This window comes from Nelumbo nucifera, chromosome 8 (assembly GCF_055504915.1).
Source record: "Nelumbo nucifera cultivar China Antique chromosome 8, China Antique-T2T, whole genome shotgun sequence".
In the NCBI taxonomy this organism is placed as follows: domain Eukaryota; kingdom Viridiplantae; phylum Streptophyta; class Magnoliopsida; order Proteales; family Nelumbonaceae; genus Nelumbo; species Nelumbo nucifera.
Genome location: NC_142656.1, coordinates 5,639,541 through 5,657,423, shown reverse-complemented (window position 1 = coordinate 5,657,423; position 17,883 = coordinate 5,639,541). Strand labels below are relative to the sequence as shown.

The following is a 17,883-nucleotide window of genomic DNA, read 5'->3' as shown; positions in this document are numbered from 1 at the left end:
CTAGTGAAATCCATTTATGAATAATTGAATATGATAATGCTAACCATTAGGCTCTGTTTGGATAAGCTTCCGTTTAAGCTTTGAGTTGAGAAAACAGTGGGACTTTGTGCTTTTCGACCTTAAAAGCACGAATTCTAGAGCTTATTCAAACGCAACCTAAATATAGACTACGAGCAATGGCTAGATGGGGCGAAAAACAAGTTTATATGTATTTAAGAGCAAACTCAAACTGCATTTGCAGACAAGAATTAAAAAAGATCAAATAATCAATTTCCAAATCCTCTTTATTCTTCAGACATTCCATGAGTGACTTGCATGGCTTTTATAGCGGCTACACGCCTTTTCCCTTCAACCGTTCATGATTCACCTTTCCCAGCTCTTATCTCCCGCTCAACCCAAAAGGCAAACAAGAACAAATGAATTTGTGCAACTTGCAATGAGACAGAATCTAGGAGAGTGTAATTCTCTTGAGATCCATTATCCCAGCTACGATATCCAAGTTCTACAGTAGTATCAACGGCCATTGTAAACATACCAGATCTTGTTTGGTTGGAATCATGCAATGTATACAAAGGCATAATAAATTTAGGCACCCGCTGATGGAAGTGTATTTTCTAAATTTGAGGGCATTAGGATATTGAAACCATCTGCAGCAGTTGATAAGAGCATTCCTGGGATTTGAGTATGCCAGTGCAATTCCTTCAAATCTTTCTGACCCTGTTTAGCATTCCAAAGATCAAGTCTTAATAGAGGAAAACATCTAGAATTGGATGATTATCCAAAATAAATTGAGATAGGAGAATGTAAACCTGGTGAACAAAAAGAAGCTGAGGTGGCAAATTTTCTGGCGCATTCACTTGCTCTTTCATTGTAGCTCTAAATTCAGCTTCCTCTTCCTCGTCCTTTTCTAATGAAAGGTCCCAAATCCTGTATCAAATACCAAACCAACAAATTTTAGAAGTTGAACAATGTAGGGAGAAACTACATCCTACTGGGTCTTATACCTTGTCATTTTGACCTAAGTTTAGGTTTTGCCCATAAGATATTTTTCTTAAACTGGTTTTCTACGAAAAAACAGTTGTATTAGTTTTTACAAAAAAGTATGAGGATATTTTCTTACGTTAGTTGATTGTCTGATGATGAAACTGCTAAAGTAGAAGCTTCATGTGGACTCCATTCAATGGACGTAACAGGGTGCTTGTGGTATTCAAAATGTGCAACTAAAGGATCTCCTTCCTATATAAGAAGAGATAAAGAACAACTATTAGTATCATCATAGGAAAATAGTACAGGTATTGCATGCCAGGACAAAAATAGACAACTTGGGAATACATAGCCGTGACATAGTACAACGATTTCTAGAGAGTATAACAGCATAAGTCACAAGAATCTCAGAAACAAACTTTTTATCTTACTTAGATCAATCATCCAAAATAAATGAGAAAATGGAGAAAATGTTGCCCATAGAATTTAAGTAGGGTGGATGAAGTAGAGGAGTGCAAGTGCATTTGGCATGTGGCTCGACCAACACAGACTAGTAAGACATAAAGGAAAATTTAAATAAGACAGCTTTTTTTTTAAGAAAGGTGCAAGGCAGCTATAGTTATAAGACCAGCAATATCATATTGAAGAGATTGCTCGGAAATCAAGAAGCAACATATTCAATAAATAAGTGTAGCCAAGATTTTTTTAGAGGAAAGTGAGCTTATTGATTACAAAAAAAGCAAAAAAGAAGGGAATTTGCAAGATGAGGATGCCAAAATGGATGAGTGGCAATACTAGAAAAGGACAAAATTAGAAACGAGTGCATTTAAGAGGACATGAGTAGCCCCAATAGGTGACAATATGAGGTAAAGTTGACTGAAATGGTTTGGCTGAATGCATGGACTGATGGACAACCAATCTATGTTACTTGGATACGGCATGGAAACAGCTGGATATGGTATTAGATTTAAAATTACACCAAAAGTTGGAGTATTAAATAATATGGCTGCACTAATGTTACTCGGTGCAAACAAAAGGCTGTAAAAGAGCAAGGAGAATACCGAATAAAATGTGTCTGAAGTTGTAAGAACTATTCATGGACTTGCAATTTAATTGAAAAAATGGCCCTTGATAAAGCACAATGGCAAGAGAGGATTTATGTATCCAATACCAGATTGTTAGGATTAAGGCTGAATTAGTTCAGTTGTATGAAAACCATGAGACTAATAAACAGAAACACTCCAATGAAATAAGAACAAGAAAAAAGGTTGGAAATTAGATGTTCACAAATCAATTCTTGCCAATGGGATTCTTTGTATGAAAATAACAATTCTTGTCATAATCAACTTTAGCATGGTCCACATCTAACAAGAACAAGGACTTCAGCAGCAACTAAGAGCCCCTTTAAGTCAAACCCCGATTATGATATTTGAGGTAGAACTTTTAATTGCACATACAGAATAGGTCTGAAATGTCATGCACAATTTTCAATTAGTGATTATGAGCAGGAATGCTCATTGATATTCCAAAAAAAGGTGTATTCATACCTTGATCAATCTAAGATCACGAATAGAAAATGTGCCATCGTCACTTCCAGATGCTATCATACAGCTAGCAAGCCTATTCAAAAATATTAATTCAAAAAATGATTACATTATAAGAGGACCTGATAGAGAATGAAGTATTTTTCGCTCTTTTAATACCGGTTCCAGGATATAACATTGACATCTGCATTATGCGCCTTAAAAGAAGTAGCAGGGGATTTCCCTAGTCGAGTATCCCATATTGCGATATTACCATCCACAGAACAAGAGGCAAAGACATGAGGTTCTGTAGGGCTCCACTGCATGGACAAAGGGAGAAAACGTTAAGATCCAGCAATAAAATCCCACTGGTTAAATCTCAAAACATCTAGAGTAGAAATCAAGATAGTGTTAGACTGTATACTTGTAGGTCCTCAACACTTGCAGCATGTCCAATAAATGGATTGGCATCAACATTCCATGTTCCACCAGACTGAGGCTCCCATAGATGAATGGAATTCTTGCAATCCCCTTTCAAAACATTGTTCTAGACTTAGAAAGGTTTAATCAAGAAATAAAGGGTTAATAAATTTTATATCTTTGCCAAAGCATTTCAACTTCATAAAAAGACCATACCAGATACAAGCCTCCCAGGAACAAGAGGACTCCAATCTATAGCATACCCTTCATCTTTGTGCCCACCAAACTTAACTAATGGAGCCTGAGTAAATACATTGGATACTCCCTTGCCCATTTCTGTTTCTGACTCCGCTAAAGCATTCAGATGAGAACTGAAATCCCAGATCTGCATATAAATTTGTGATATCATTCTGGCAGTGTTTGCAAGATATCAGATAGTGTTGCTTGATTTATATGCTAGGCACTCCATCATAACTAGTTGAACGACTGCCTTGAGCTACTTCAACAACCAAATGCCTAAGAAACTAGGCTTTGAAGATATTGAAAACATTGTACATGAATGTTTAATTTAGTAAGTTACACGTGTTCAACTGTTCAGTGTTTGCATCTCACAAAACTAGGCCACCTCAACAACCAAATGCCTAAAAACTGATTCCATGATGCCACTACTTGTTCTTCTTCCCAGTCCACAGACACACTCAGTGTAAATGGTAAAAAAGCATGTAAATGACAAAAATTCTGTACATATCAAGAGAAAAAGAGACCTGACCTGTACATGGCCAGTATCTGCCCATGATGCACATATATGGGGGTTCTGTGTCATTGCACGTATGCGATTTACACATCCTACATGAGCAACTTTGCGCAGCTGTCAAATTGTAGATACACAAACAAAAGGTCATTGTCATTAGGTGAAATCAACAATAAAATAAATTTGCACTTATTGCAGTAACGTGACTAATGTAGATTACCTTTAAGTCTTACAACACATAAAATATTACCTGCAGAACAGGGAGACCAGATCCACCTTGGCCATAATTTTCATCACCTTCGTCACTGTCACTACTATCATTACTATCCATATCAGTGTCATTATCATCAGATCGAGTAGGCACTAACTGTCTCTTTTTCCCAGAAATGTTAGATATCTTAAATATTCCAATAGAGTTCCAGGAAGCTTTCTCTGCCTACACATCAAAGAAATACTACATCAAGGTATAGGCACACCAATCAAAACAAAAAAAAAAAAACTTCAAATGAGCTTTCTATACCACAATCACATAAACATGAAGGCAACAGTTACAGTTTCTTAGAGATTAAAAAGAATTCAATCAATCATTTGAAACCTTGGCCATCTTAGTTGAATAATAGTGATATCTCAAGATTTTGAAACCTTGATTAAACAGTAAACTAGCTAAAGAGTCAATCTGGACTTACTTATCCTCAATGAACCGAATTATGGTTATGATTAAAGGCCTATAAGTTGAAAAAAACAAAACTTTTTTACCACATATATCATATTATCATCAACAATAAATGAATTAAGGAATCAATGGCTCCTACCCACGCTGTAGAATATTAGATGGCAAAACTGAACTTGATCAATAGCTTGAAATTCATTGGTATAATCAAAATGTGTCAACGAGAGAAAATTGAAGCCACGGAACAAACTAACCAAGGCGAGTACGTATACAGCGAATAAGAAACAAAAGGTACCTGAGTGCCAGCAACACAGTACAACGAGTGCGGAAACTCTGTTCGAACCAATCCCAGTGCATCGCGTACTATGTCAAAGCTGTTAAAACAGAATTCACGCACAAAAGTGAACAATTAAAATTCCTAATTTGAAAGGAAGGGGAGATTTGGGACAGAAGGCACCCAAAGAGGGACAAAGAAATGCATCGGAATGAGACCTTAAACAAGGCCATCCAAGATGAAAAGCGTGTAGCGAATTATACGCAGAGGGGTCACACTGAAGTTCTTCTCCCTCTTCTAGGTTATCTACGCCCGGTTGCCATACCTTCGCAGGCAAGGATGGTATTGAAGAAGAGGTCCCCTCTCCCTTCTTCGAGCCCTACACGCATTAAAATATGGAAATGGAGCTAAAAAAAACAATCAAACTAATTAACTACCTGCACACAAATGAGGAAAATACCGAAAAAGCAAAGGAAGAAAAAACGGAGGAGCAAGGGAAAGATCGAGAACGTAGAAAATCAAAAACAATGACCTTGTTCTTGCGTTTGGCCTTCTTTGGATTTTTGATACTGCGAACCATTTTTGTGAGTTTTGGGCAAGAAGCAGAGATGGAGACAGAAATGGTGGAGTTAGGGTTTTACTAAACCTTGCATGCACTCTATAGACGGATCGGGCTATCTACGGGAATACTAGAAAAGTCCAAATCGGCACAGGTCCCTCGTAGTCGTAGGCTGTAATCGGATCGGGTTCGGATAGGATTTCCCTCCATCAAGTTCGATTCGATTATATTCTTCACAAGGGCCCGTTTGGTTTGCGAGAATTCTAATTTCTCTCTCTCTATATATATATATTAAAATAAAGCGATTAAGAAGTTTTCTCCTTTTTCTAAATTTTTTATTTTTTAATTTCATGTCATTTTTTAAACAATCAATAAAATGCACTTTCCCAATAATCTCTTCTCCTCCACTTTCTCTATAATTATCTCTAATTCCTATTTATCTTCTAAATTATCTCTAATTCTCATTTATCTCCAAAATTATCTTAAATGTAGCAGAGAGTTTCTCTCATAAACTTAAAAATTTAATTTAATTTTAAAAATTATAGTGTGATTATTAAAAAAAAAAAAATTTAAAAATTAGATTTATGATATAAAACATTTTAGATCAAGAAATTTTCCATATTAAAAATTATACATACATACATACATACATACATACATACATACATACATATATATATATATATATGGTTAGGTCATTCGATTTTGGTTGGTTTACAAATGGCCAAAGTGAAATTGGTCCAACTTGGTTGAATTTAAAAATTTTTGAACCAAAGTCGACCTAAAATACTAGAAAACCGGCCAACTCGGGTCAAGTTGATCTGGTTGGTTGCTTACATCAATTTGATGAATAAACATAATTGAAATTAATTATTGTTATTTTTCTATTATAAAAATTTATTAAAAGTAGTATATAAAATATGAGTAATTATTAATTATTTAAAAAGTTGAAAAATATAAAACAATTGTATACTCTTATGTGATTTTATTAGGGTCGTTTATTATAACACATCTTATAATTTTACATATTTTCTTAAACCTAGCTTATAGTTTTCATTTTATTAAAACATTCCATATATTTTACAACTTATTTACTTAATCAACCTCTCATTAAGGAGTGTTTGTTTTGCCTTTAGGCCTATGATTTTTTATTTCAAAAATACCCTTAACACTTTTTTTGTATATAAAACAAAATTAACCAAATATAGCCAATAAAGTGGTTATCTGTGTCTTATAAAGGGCAAAAATGACATTTTATTTTATTTTTGTGATTAAATTTATTTAAATGAACATTAGGGTCAACACTGTCATTTTCCATTGGCATCCAATGGAAGATTAATTAAATCCATTTCAAATTATAAGTGGTGTTTTAGTAAAATTTTAACTATAGGGTAGATTTTAGTAAATCCATGAAACTATAAGGTTTATTTTAATAAATGACCATTTCTATTATTTAGCTTTTGCTTAATAAATCCTGTGCATCGCACGGGTCCCCGCTAGTTCCTTTATAAACCAAATAGAATATGGAAATAGACCAACCATTCAAATTCTGATTCCAATTTTTGCATACAAATAGAATTTGAATCCATCGAATTATCCACATGCAATTCGAAACCAAATTGCAAGACAAAAAATAGTAAACTAAAATAGAACTTGCAAGTAGGGGTGTCAACGATATTCAAAAATCTGATTTCGAATTCGATATTCGACATAATCGAATTGAATTCGGATAATCAACCAATTATTTATTCTTATATAAAATATTTTATATAATTTATATATAATAATTAAGTTATATAGTTAATTTATATATTTATATACTTTATATCAATAAAATATTTATTTTATATATTTATTATTTATCTAAAATAATTAATAAATAATTTGAAATCGAATTGAATCGAATATTCGAATATTTAATCGGATTCGAATTCAGATATCAACTTTTTCTAATCGGATTCGAATTCGGATATTGCCCGATCCGATTGAACCACCTAACTTGAAGTTATTTTGAATCCAAGTCTTTGCTACACATAGCAAAAGAACTTACCAATTGAACCGCCATCAATTTGATGCAAGGCAAATTAATATTTTCCAATCCAAATTAAGAATTGACCGAGCAAGGGCAGGATTTCAGAGGTTGTAGCAATGACGATGCCTTCTTCTTAGCTCCATACCGTACAAGTAGACCTGTTCATGGACTGGGCCAGGCCGAGTTCGGGCCAGGCTTGTATATATATCAACAAAATACACTTAGGCCCGAGCCCGAGCCTAAGCCCGACCAAAAATTTGAAAACAGAATTTTTCTCTTTTTTATTCAATAAAAAGTGATTTATTTATATTAAAAACCTTTAAAACTAAAAAATAATAAACATCTCACTATTACTTGACAAAAGAGAAGAACAAAGAAAACATATTATATATATATATATTTTTTATTAAATAAAATATATTTTTATTATTTAATATATAGTATCAAGTCGGATTCGGGCTGGACTTTTCTAAGAAAGCCCAAGCCCGACTAAAAAAAAAAGTTGGGCCTGGTGCTTTAGGCCCAAGCCCGAGCCTGGGACCTAAAATTATGAACAAGCCTGACTTATAACGGGCCTCAGAGGTTGTAGCAACGGCGTCACCTCCTTCTTCTACTTCTTCGCTCTATACCGTACAAGTTGATGGAATATCAAAACATATTCTTAATCATGATAAAGTAGTTCTCTTAACGGCAAAGGAGCTTATGAAAAGCGGAAATGAGCGGCAGGCAGATCAAACAACGTAGAGAAAAATACTAGTCTCTGGAAGTGATCGTCCCTTTGAGTAGCCGAACGAGAGATTGAGGTCTTGCAGATTTACCTCGCTTCGGTCCAAAAGAATAAAATCAAACACGATTTTAGTACTCCGGAATCGGATTACTATTGGATTAATCAGATAATATATTTGTAGTCTATTTACAATCAGATAATATAATCAGTTAATAGTGGCATTTGTTTTGAACACAATTAAACTACCACGCTTGCTACAGAAGCTATCAAATCATAGGCTTTCTTCTGCACATGAATTGCACCTTTTTGATTAGTTTAATTAGCCATTCAAATTATTACATGTCAATGGCATGGGCATGGCATGCAGTTATTTGCACACTGAGCATTCACGTTGTATCAATTTTCACCTTTTTATTTCAAAACTGTCACTTGTATAAATTAAAGAAAAACTTTACATTAGGACAATGAAACCAAAAGCCTACTATGCTCCTGCAGCCAATGAGATCTGAGCTTGATGAAACAGTTGTATCACAATTTTCAAATAGAAAGAATTTGTAACATGAAAGGTATATGCAATAAGAGAGCAATAAATGCCAAGGAAAGGAGGTTAGATCTCTCTGGTATGTTTTCTTTGGGATGACAGAACCACAATTCACCTAGCAATTTTATCTGCAAGAACATAAACAGGTAAGGGAGACCAGCTTATGTAGCAAAATAAAAGATGGGGCAATAATCTTAACGCAAGTGTTCATCTCTCTGTATATGTGTGTTGGGGGGGGGGGGGTGGTTATTGACATTTGCAGACATCATTTTTGTATGTGTCTGTATTTTGATCTTAGGAACAAGCTTATGATCAAAAAACAAGAAAGCTATACATGAGAAATTTCTATATACAAACCTGGTTTTTCTTTGTCTGGTTGTAAGAACAAGTGTCCCAAATGCCACTATTATTGCGACTTTTACTGCCTGTACAAGACACGGGATTATCTCAAGATACTACATACTCTTTTTTATTTTTTTGTTATTTGATATTCTGCATACTCAAGCTCCTTATAACAAACTCGACTTCCAAAGCTTACAAAGAAGGATAAAGATAAGTTGTAACGATGGACATTATGAGCAAATAGCATATATAAAATAATGATTCATTATTTCATTAATAGGAGGTTGTCATTCAGACTAAATTCAATTATATTTTCCAAATTTCAATAACTGCTGAATATTAATAATTTGTTATGTTCACTTCTAACCTCTCCCTCATTCAAAAAAAAAAAAAAAAAGGTTTAATAACCTCTTGAATACTCATGCAGAGTCCGACAACATGCATTTTGGCTCTTTAGTTTATAATAGTGCATCCACTTGATCATCTGAATGTAGATACTCCAATCATGGCCATAAGCATCTTCAATAACTTTCTGTTTTGGACAATCTATGGCTCTATGTCTGATCAGTTTAGATGTTGCATGAAGTAAATGTAATATTGTTTATTACCTCCCACGTCGATTGACAACTATGCACCAACTGTAAGTAGTAAGTGAATGTAATATTGTTTATGGTTAATTACTTATATATACCCTGAAGTTTGAAGAAACTACTTATATATACCCTGTACTTTCAAAAACTACTTGTATTACCTTGTTCAACTTTCAAATGTTAAGTCCAACAGAAACATCCCAGGACAAAAAGTGTCCATAACAGTTAAATAAATTTTCAAAACATGCCCTTGCCTTTTACGGTACAAAAGAACGACGACACTTTGGAGAGAGATCTATGTACAATAATTTGATCTGATTTAAAATAGTGCCACCAAACATAATAAGTAGAGGACCATATTCAGAGGTCCCTTCTTCTCCGACAATAGTAACCACATTGACAGCCTGGTGATCAATTACAATAACAGAGAAAAGGGGAACCAAATACAGGTGAACAAAGCCACCAATATTTGTAAAGAAGATTGCAAAAGAACGCACTGCTATATCATATGCATCATTACTCATCTTGAGCAATTTGTGATTCCAATAACTCCATCGTTGCAGCCATAGTAGCCATCTCTGGTGCAACAAGCTCACCTACATACTTGATCAGTTGTTGATGTGATCATAAAGAAGAAAGAGGGTGCTCCATTTTCCAATAATATTGGGAAAAGTTTGGTTCTAGGAACTTTGAAGTATCAGATGGCAATGCGGTGCTAGCTACAGTCCTTAAGGATGTCAACGAGGTCACTATATCAGTGTCCATCATAATCTTTAACAGAATTTGACCTTTGATGAGCCAGAGACATTTTTTCAGAACTTTTTCAATGTTTTCCTCGCTCTAAAACATAATCAAGACCACCCATTTAGCATCATAGTTGAATCAGTGCTTCCATTTCCTCACTCTGAAACGTAATCCAGAGTACCTCTTCTTCCTTCCATTTAGCATCATAGCTGAATCAGTGAATCCACAGATTTTTCACTCTCTACAAAATGCCATTTGCATTCATTGTTATATCTACTAATACCTTCCCATAGATGCATAGTTCACACTCTTCCTCCATTTTGAACTTTCTCTACATTTCTTCCCATCCTATTGATATAATCTATACTTCTATAGTTCACACCATTACCCCTCCATGCTAAAATGTGCTTGGAAAATATCACAGAAGAATGGGAAAGATTGGTCTTCTAAGGTTTCATTTGAGAAGTTTGAATAAGATCAACAGTGTTTTCAAAACGAAAGGATAAACTTGGGATTAAAAAAAATAATGGCAGCTATAAATGGCCCTAAACGTTTAATTAACAGAGAGCCTGTTTATGTCATGTAGGCCATCTTAAAAGGTATATGTAAGCAGTTTTTGATAGTACAGGCTATATATAAGTAGTTTCCTCTAATCTCAGAGTACATATAATTAATTAACCCTATTGTTTATTACCTTCTACGTCAATTGACAACTATGCACTAACTGTAAGTAGTACCAGTACCACAGGAGTATCTATCTGCTGAAGACCCTGCCCACAGGAGTATCAATCTGCAATAGAGCATTTAACTACAATAAAATGACATTTCTTCTACCTATCTCCACTAAGTGATACAAAATTCAACCAATTAGAAATTAGTTGAGATACTTCTATGGAATAAAAGTTAAGTGGAAAATTTAGCACCTGCCAAGCTGAGTCAAGACTTATCCTTCAAAGTTTTTACTGGTTTTGTAGTTTGTTTCCTGACTAGATCCTTTTAAGAGACTCCAGCTTATTTTATACATGAACTGAAATTTGATGTTTATCATACTTCAATCTGAGAAGAATAATATCTTGCTATTAGCAATCAACATTGGATAATGGCATCTTTGTTATCAGCAACCACATCCCATAACCTCAGATACAGAAATATCTGTTCCAATAAACTTTTGAACCATGCAGTGGAATTTATACACCCATATGGGTCTATGAATTGTTTAGCAAACATTGTAACAAGGCATTATTCATTTTTCTCATTCTGTGCAATGGTAAAATCTAGGGCTCACAAACATGAGAAAACAGGTTAGAGCCTGGGAGTAGCCACTTTGTGCAAAAAAGGGCAAAGGTTAGTTCCATATCCAGTCCCAAGACCCCAGATAACCTGGACCAAAATTTTTAATAGTCCTTATCCTGTGCAAACTTCAACACACCTTGATCTACAAATTTCAGGGCATTTTCCAGATATTACGGAAAAATATAGGGGCTAATACACAAAAAAAATCATCCTCTTCCTACTTCATATAAAGTTGTCTTTTTTACCTTTATTCATAAGAGAGAGGTTAAAGATTAAGAAGGTAGTAATTAGCATATCCACCTACCTTATATAAAATAAAGTTTTGGCCTGAGAATGTTTCTAATATTTCTACCGTTTCTACCCTTCATCATTCCCAACATTACCCTACACAATAAATAAAATGCTTCTTATATCCATTTACAAACAAAAAGCATCAACATGTAGTGTTCAGTCTTAACATTTGGTTTCTACATCTCCTGCCCTCTCCTATTGTCCTATTCTTTGTTAAATATTTCTCAAAATTATGTCTCATTTTCCTACTACTTTTGATTCTGACATTGTCCTTCTTAACAATAAGCATTGTCATTTTCCTTTAACCATTATGCTCACAATTTATAAGACGTCACCTTTGGTTTTTACATAACATGCATGTGCCATCTAGCTAGTATCATATAAAGCAAATATAAACTCCGTTTCTATCCGATGACCTGTTCTGGTCAGTTTGGACTAGTAACGAAATTGATATGCAAAATGAAAGGAAAACGGAATTTTGTAGAAAAATATCAAGAAGTCATTATGTTGGTTAAAATTCTCAGTATATAAGAAGACAAAGTGATACCTGTGTGGCCAGTCCTCTAGAATATTTTACATTTCTTGAACTCTTAGGCTTTGATTTCTTCAAATTGTGGGAAGTCCCCTCATCTTTATTCACCTTGATATCCATGTTACCATGCATATCATGCTGACAATTTTCAAAATGATAATAAGGGAAAAATACAGAGCAAGAGATATGAACTCTTGTAAAGCTAAGGATAGGAGATGCCTTGCTTATTTATAAAGAGGAAAATAGAAGTGCCATGTGATGCAGCATAAAAACTAAATATTATAAGAGAAAGGTCATTGATGTGCCCCAAAATATCTAAAGTCATCATGAATCCATGATAGAGACATGGAAACAAAGAAAATATCCATAGGGAAAGAAATTAACTTTCCCGAGATTTTGACACCAATTTCAACTTTGTAACCCTTGGCCAATTTCAGTTTTAAAGTTATTTTGAAGGTGTATCTTAGGAATAACGTCGAATGTCCCAAGGGGTCAACTAGTTTAAAAAATTCTTACCAGAGAGGCATTAGAATTTTTAAAAGTTACGCTGCAATCATGTCAGTTTTCTTTCAACCTATTTTTTTAGGGGTTGATATTTATCCATTTTGTGTGATTTCAGTGTCATTAGACAGGTTATTAAGTTATCTATCCAACAAGAACCAAGAACTTGTAAATCCTTCATGTTTTAAGAAAATTATGATTTTAATTTTTCTTTGTTTATTGAGAAAGTGTCACTCTGTGATGGGATATAAATATTTGCATCTTTTTGGGTCTATCTTGGAGTTATTATTGGTTTGGTCAGTTGTAATAGAATTAGTAATTAGTATTTAGAGTTCTTTTAGAAGTTTGAATCCTTACCTGAGAGTCCCTATAGGTTGTAATATAATTAGTAATGAGTATTTATAGTTGTTTTTTCTTATTTGAGAGTCCCTACAGGTTACCTATGGATTTGTCTTAGTATAAAAGCATTAAGAGTTGTATTTTATCTGTTTTTTAGTTAAAATTGAAGTCAATAAAGAGAGGTCCCAAACCTTATATTATGCCTATAGATAGAACCATTGTAATTAAATTTTGAAATGAGAATTAATGAAATAAAAGCTTGTTTGAAGTTACCTACAGGTAAGTGTGGGACCTTTCTCTCCTTTTTAATTTCTTTATCTCTAAAGGTGCAATCTTTCTTCTCTGCCTCTTTTCTATTTCAGATTCAATCTCTCTCTCATAATTCAACCCCTTGGTTTCTTTTTTACCTACCACATACGCCCTAGTAAGACTTTTCTCCTCATCCTACATCATATCAATACTTAATGCAAAAGTGCAAAGCCTGTGTGTTGCACCTTGCATCTATTATCTGCTGTTTTGAGATCCATTACACCAACTGGAGAAGATGCTAGATCTATTTTTGTACCTTGAAGCATTATGATACTTCTGAACATTTTACTCGGTAATGGAAAACTGGGTGCCACTACACATGCATTGGATATCCAAGGAATGAGAAATGAAGACAAAGAGCTGCAAGCCCATCCTTTAACTGAATTAGAATAAAATCATGGAATTATTCATGTAAAATTGCCAACACAAAAGAGGTTTAGAAGTTGATTTAATTAAGTAGTTAACAGACCAGATTGGGCATATAGCGTGACAATTCAGATTTCAGTAGGAATTGCACAAATATTATCTTTAGGTTATTAGCCAGACTTTAGGGAGCAGTATCATTGAATCAACAGCATTCTCATAAAAGCTAGTCTGCTAAAGATCATGGCAGCTTAACTAACAAGAACAATTGTAAATTCAAAAATATTATAAGGATAAAAATCATGCTTACTTCACTATAAATTTCCTTTTCATAAAAACTCATCTCCCTGTCATGAGTTTCTCCATGTAGACAGTTTCTCATGATATCCATCATCTGTTTACTCCCAGTTGTAGCACAGAAATTTCTTGCTTCATCTGGGAACAGCCAGCTATTTAGGCCTTCAAAGGCACAATATTTAACTCTAGAATATACTTCTAATTTCTGCTTTTCATTTGAAGCTCCATACACATTCAGCTTTTCCAAATCTTCTCTGCAGGTTGTAGATCTATCCTTATCTAAAATTACACCAACAGCAGATTTTTGTTGGTCAATGTATGGATTAGATGATTGCTGAATAACCACGGGCCTTTCAAGCATTGTTCCTGAAATTGAAGCTGTTTCTGTTGCAGATGGTACAGGTAATCCTGGTGGAGACATCATTTTTTCATTTTTATTTTCTACCTTACCCTTTAATTTGAACTTATCTTTTCCATCTGAGTCCGTTTTTCCAGCCTGTCTGGTTTTTGCATCTAACAATTCCAAATGTCTGGTATTTAGAGATGGGAAACCCCCAAGCGGTCTACTTTCAGTCTTTGAATCCAAAATTATTTGATAACTTTGATCTACTTTTTTTCTCAAGTAGTTTGGCCTTTGTTGTGGAGTCAACTCCAATGGCCTCCCTGTGGAAAATAAATTTTCACCACTTCCATATATATGTTCTGTTGTTTTCTCTGCCTTAGCTTCCCTTATAAATGTATTATTATGATAATCTTCTCTGTCAATCTTGTTTGACTGGGATTTTATTGTTGATGGATAAACTTGAGCTCTCTGTTCCTGCTTTAAGTCAAGTTTATGGATATCAGTTAATAAAAATGAATATCAACTTTCCAATAATAAAGAAAGAAAAATAATTTGTCCTGCAAAACTTTGAGAAAAAGATACCTGAACTAGATTACTCTCGAAGGCACTTATAAGATTCCTTAAATTGCTAGGAGTTTTTTCCAATGCAGTCTCCTTATTGGTGCCATGACTTTCATCTTTGTGCAGTGAGGCAGAAACTGGGTTTTCATTTTCAGTACTATGGCATCCTGAAGATCTTAACTGAGGATATGAAGTTTCCTGTTTAGGAACAGATCTCAAAGGAACATCAGGAGTTGCCAGGTTCTCAATTTCACCCTCTGAATTCTTTTGAATTGCTTCTGTTAGATAGAGGACGTTATGCTGTAGTGACAATGGAGCATTTGATGGACATGCTTCACTGCTATCTGTAACATCCAGAAAAGATGCAGAAATATTTAGTGAAACTCAACCAGTTCATTGGGATTCCCATCCAAGAAAGTAGCAAGACTGAAGTAGCAATGAGAAGAATCCATAACTGGGGTTGTTCTCTCCAGTTTATCAAGAGTGGTGTCTTCCTTGTTTATGGGAGCAGATAAATCACTGTGACAATCAACAGGGTTTGATAGCAAACCATCTAGCATGGGACGCTCTCCAATGCTTACAGCTTCAATTTGAGCAGGTTGTTCTTGCAAATCTTGAGAAAATGCAGGACTAGCACATCAAGAAAAACCCTTTCAAAGAAGTTCAATGTAAAATCATAAATCAATCATTTTTTAGCTTATCTTTTTCCAGTTCAATTTATCTTGTCATATTATATGGTAAGCTGGGGTTGAACCTGCAACCTCATGTTTGAGGTATGAGGACAGTGGCACCAATCTACTACCAGCATGTTTCTTCTTCACTGCAGATTCTCTCTACAAGAAACAGACATTACATAAACAATACTAATAGATTTATATATATATATAAGAGAAACATGATCATCTGTATGTACAAAACCATTTAAACCTGCAAAATGGCTGAAGGAAGGTCCATAAAAGCTATATCATCATATACGGGAAGCAGTGTTTTTGGAAGCTAAAGTGAACACCTCGTTCAGTTGCTTGCATATATCTGCTAATTCTCTTGCAGACAGCCTTGCAAAATCAGGAGTAGACCGAGCTGAGCTTTAAAGGAGAACTGCTATTCCATAGCAGTTCTGGTTTGTATAGGTTTATTGTCTCCCCTTTTTAGAGTGGGTCCTTTGCAGCTTTTCTCATCTGTATTCTTTGAATATTTTGCTTTTTGGTCTTACGTTTTGTCCTGTTTCATAATTTTAATTTGAAAGTTATCAACCCAAGAAGGAGGATTTGATATGGCTGGGTTTTCATTTGAGGACACGGCTGATTATTGGGCCAACAAAATGCTTTTCCCCCTACCACAGCCATTTGATAGGATCAACAAGTTATTGATTGAACCATGATTCTTTTAAACGTAACTATTGCAGTATGTTTTTTTTGGAGATCTAGATATACGAAATGTAATTTATCTAGGAAGGATATTCACTCAATTTCCTAATTTTGTAATTTTCTTTAGTTCTGATGAACTAGTCGAGAATAATCCAGCAACTGGTTTTTATTGTCAAAGACAATTCCGTCCATAGAAATGCACATACTTAAATATTGCTAGACAGACTTAAAAACAAATAAACTCACCACTTGGTGAATCCTCTTGCGCTCCTCTTCACTGAGGATGAGCTTCAGCTTCATGTGCAGCTTTCCACCCCCTTCAAGAGGAAATAAATCATCCCAGAACCCTTTCTGAACTATAGACATGGTTTCTATACCTGCCAAAAGCATACTAATCACAACTGCATCAGGGGAAAAAACAAAAAAACTAAAAAAAAAAGAATCAAAACAATTCATTACAAAATTACCTAAATTATGATAAGTAACTGCACAATCAATTCATTGTTAAGAAAAAGAAATTATAGAACCTGTCCGTGATAGTTGTTTCCCCTCGGCATCCAGGAGTGTAATGATCAAGTTGTCTCGGAGGGTCAACAACGGGCTGTGTTAAATGAATTGCGGTTAATTTGCGCGCGCGCGCCACACACACACACACGCACAGAGAGAGAGAGAGAGAGAGAGTTGTTCTCACAAAGTGAATTCTCCTTTGTCCCATGTTTGATATTCCCTCCTCCCCATAGAAACTGGGCTATGAAGCAAGAAATACCATCCATCAGTACAATGTGCATGGTCATCCAACACCTGGGAGAGGGAGAGAGAGAGAGAGAGAGAGAGAGAGAGGGGCTACAGACCCTTTAAAGAAACCGATGAAGACGAAGAAGAAGTTGAAGATGGAAAATCCACTATATCCAACACTGGAGTAAGTCAAAATCGTAAGAGATTGCCGACAGTTGAAATGTAATCAATGTTTACAATTAGAATCGTAGTTAATGCGGAAAAAGAAACTTGATTAGTACCAGAAACTTGAATGTTTCCTGGCATTTCAGAAAATTCTTTGTGATTACAGCAGCAGCAACCCCGGCAGCTACAAGCACAACATAAAGAGAAAGAGAACGAGAGAGGAGCGACGACGAGCAGTTAGTCCAGTCGTGGATATGCTTGTTACTTTCGATCTTAATTTCATTTTGAATTTTCCACAGGTTTTATTGGTTTGGATTGGGTTGGGATGGGAAGAAGGAAAAACGAAGATGCTATGAGTCACTGAGTGTGGAAGTTTTTGAGTGGTTGGTTGCTGTGGTTTGGAGTTTGGAGGGATAGGAGTGGGGACTGGGGGGGAGAAAGGACAGTAGGACACGTCAACTTCAACGCGCTTAATTAACCACCTCAAACGCTCAATTGCTCAAATACATTTAAACCAAGGTGATGTTTGCATCCATGATGATTTTCTAAAAATCGGCGCCAATTAGCACCTGAGGGGTGATCATTTCAGTCGGATTCGGCTCGAAAATTTCGGGCTTGGGTCTGGGTTTT

At 35.0% G+C, this 17,883-nt stretch overlaps 2 protein-coding genes across 14 annotated transcripts; both read right to left on the bottom strand.

Annotated features, from left to right (window-relative positions):
* Positions 1 to 248: 248 nt before the first annotated feature.
* On the bottom strand, positions 249 to 5,314 carry LOC104600735 (Transducin family protein / WD-40 repeat family protein). Its single transcript, XM_010263848.3, has 12 exons — positions 5,155 to 5,314; positions 4,841 to 5,001; positions 4,644 to 4,722; positions 3,929 to 4,114; positions 3,697 to 3,795; positions 3,144 to 3,312; positions 2,932 to 3,038; positions 2,688 to 2,827; positions 2,532 to 2,604; positions 1,121 to 1,236; positions 810 to 927; positions 249 to 717 (listed from the first exon to the last, which is right to left on the bottom strand). Exons 1-12 carry the CDS (start codon positions 5,200 to 5,202, stop codon positions 586 to 588), a joined length of 1,428 nt encoding a protein of 475 aa, XP_010262150.1. The 5' UTR covers positions 5,203 to 5,314; the 3' UTR covers positions 249 to 585.
* Positions 5,315 to 8,241: 2,927 nt separating this feature from the next.
* LOC104600734 (uncharacterized) lies at positions 8,242 to 17,678 on the bottom strand. Of its 13 annotated transcripts, none has more exons than XR_016079352.1 (13): positions 17,370 to 17,669; positions 17,205 to 17,267; positions 17,045 to 17,096; positions 16,881 to 16,954; positions 16,600 to 16,730; positions 15,741 to 15,819; positions 15,444 to 15,599; positions 15,008 to 15,333; positions 14,096 to 14,902; positions 12,289 to 12,411; positions 11,081 to 11,213; positions 10,852 to 10,947; positions 8,839 to 8,906 (listed from the first exon to the last, which is right to left on the bottom strand). XR_016079352.1 is itself a non-coding variant. In XM_088892768.1 (12 exons), the coding sequence occupies exons 1-12, from the start codon at positions 17,392 to 17,394 to the stop codon at positions 8,606 to 8,608; spliced, it is 1,908 nt and encodes a 635-aa protein (XP_088748894.1). In that variant the 5' UTR covers positions 17,395 to 17,667; the 3' UTR covers positions 8,249 to 8,605. The 13 variants fall into 13 exon arrangements, 10 of the variants coding, with proteins under 10 accessions (XP_088748904.1, XP_088748902.1, XP_088748894.1 ...); XR_016079353.1 differs by having other exon boundaries at positions 10,895 to 10,947; XM_088892768.1 differs by lacking the exons at positions 10,852 to 10,947; positions 11,081 to 11,213 and adding an exon at positions 8,249 to 8,609 and having other exon boundaries at positions 17,370 to 17,667.
* Between the last annotated feature and the right edge of the window lie 205 nt (positions 17,679 to 17,883).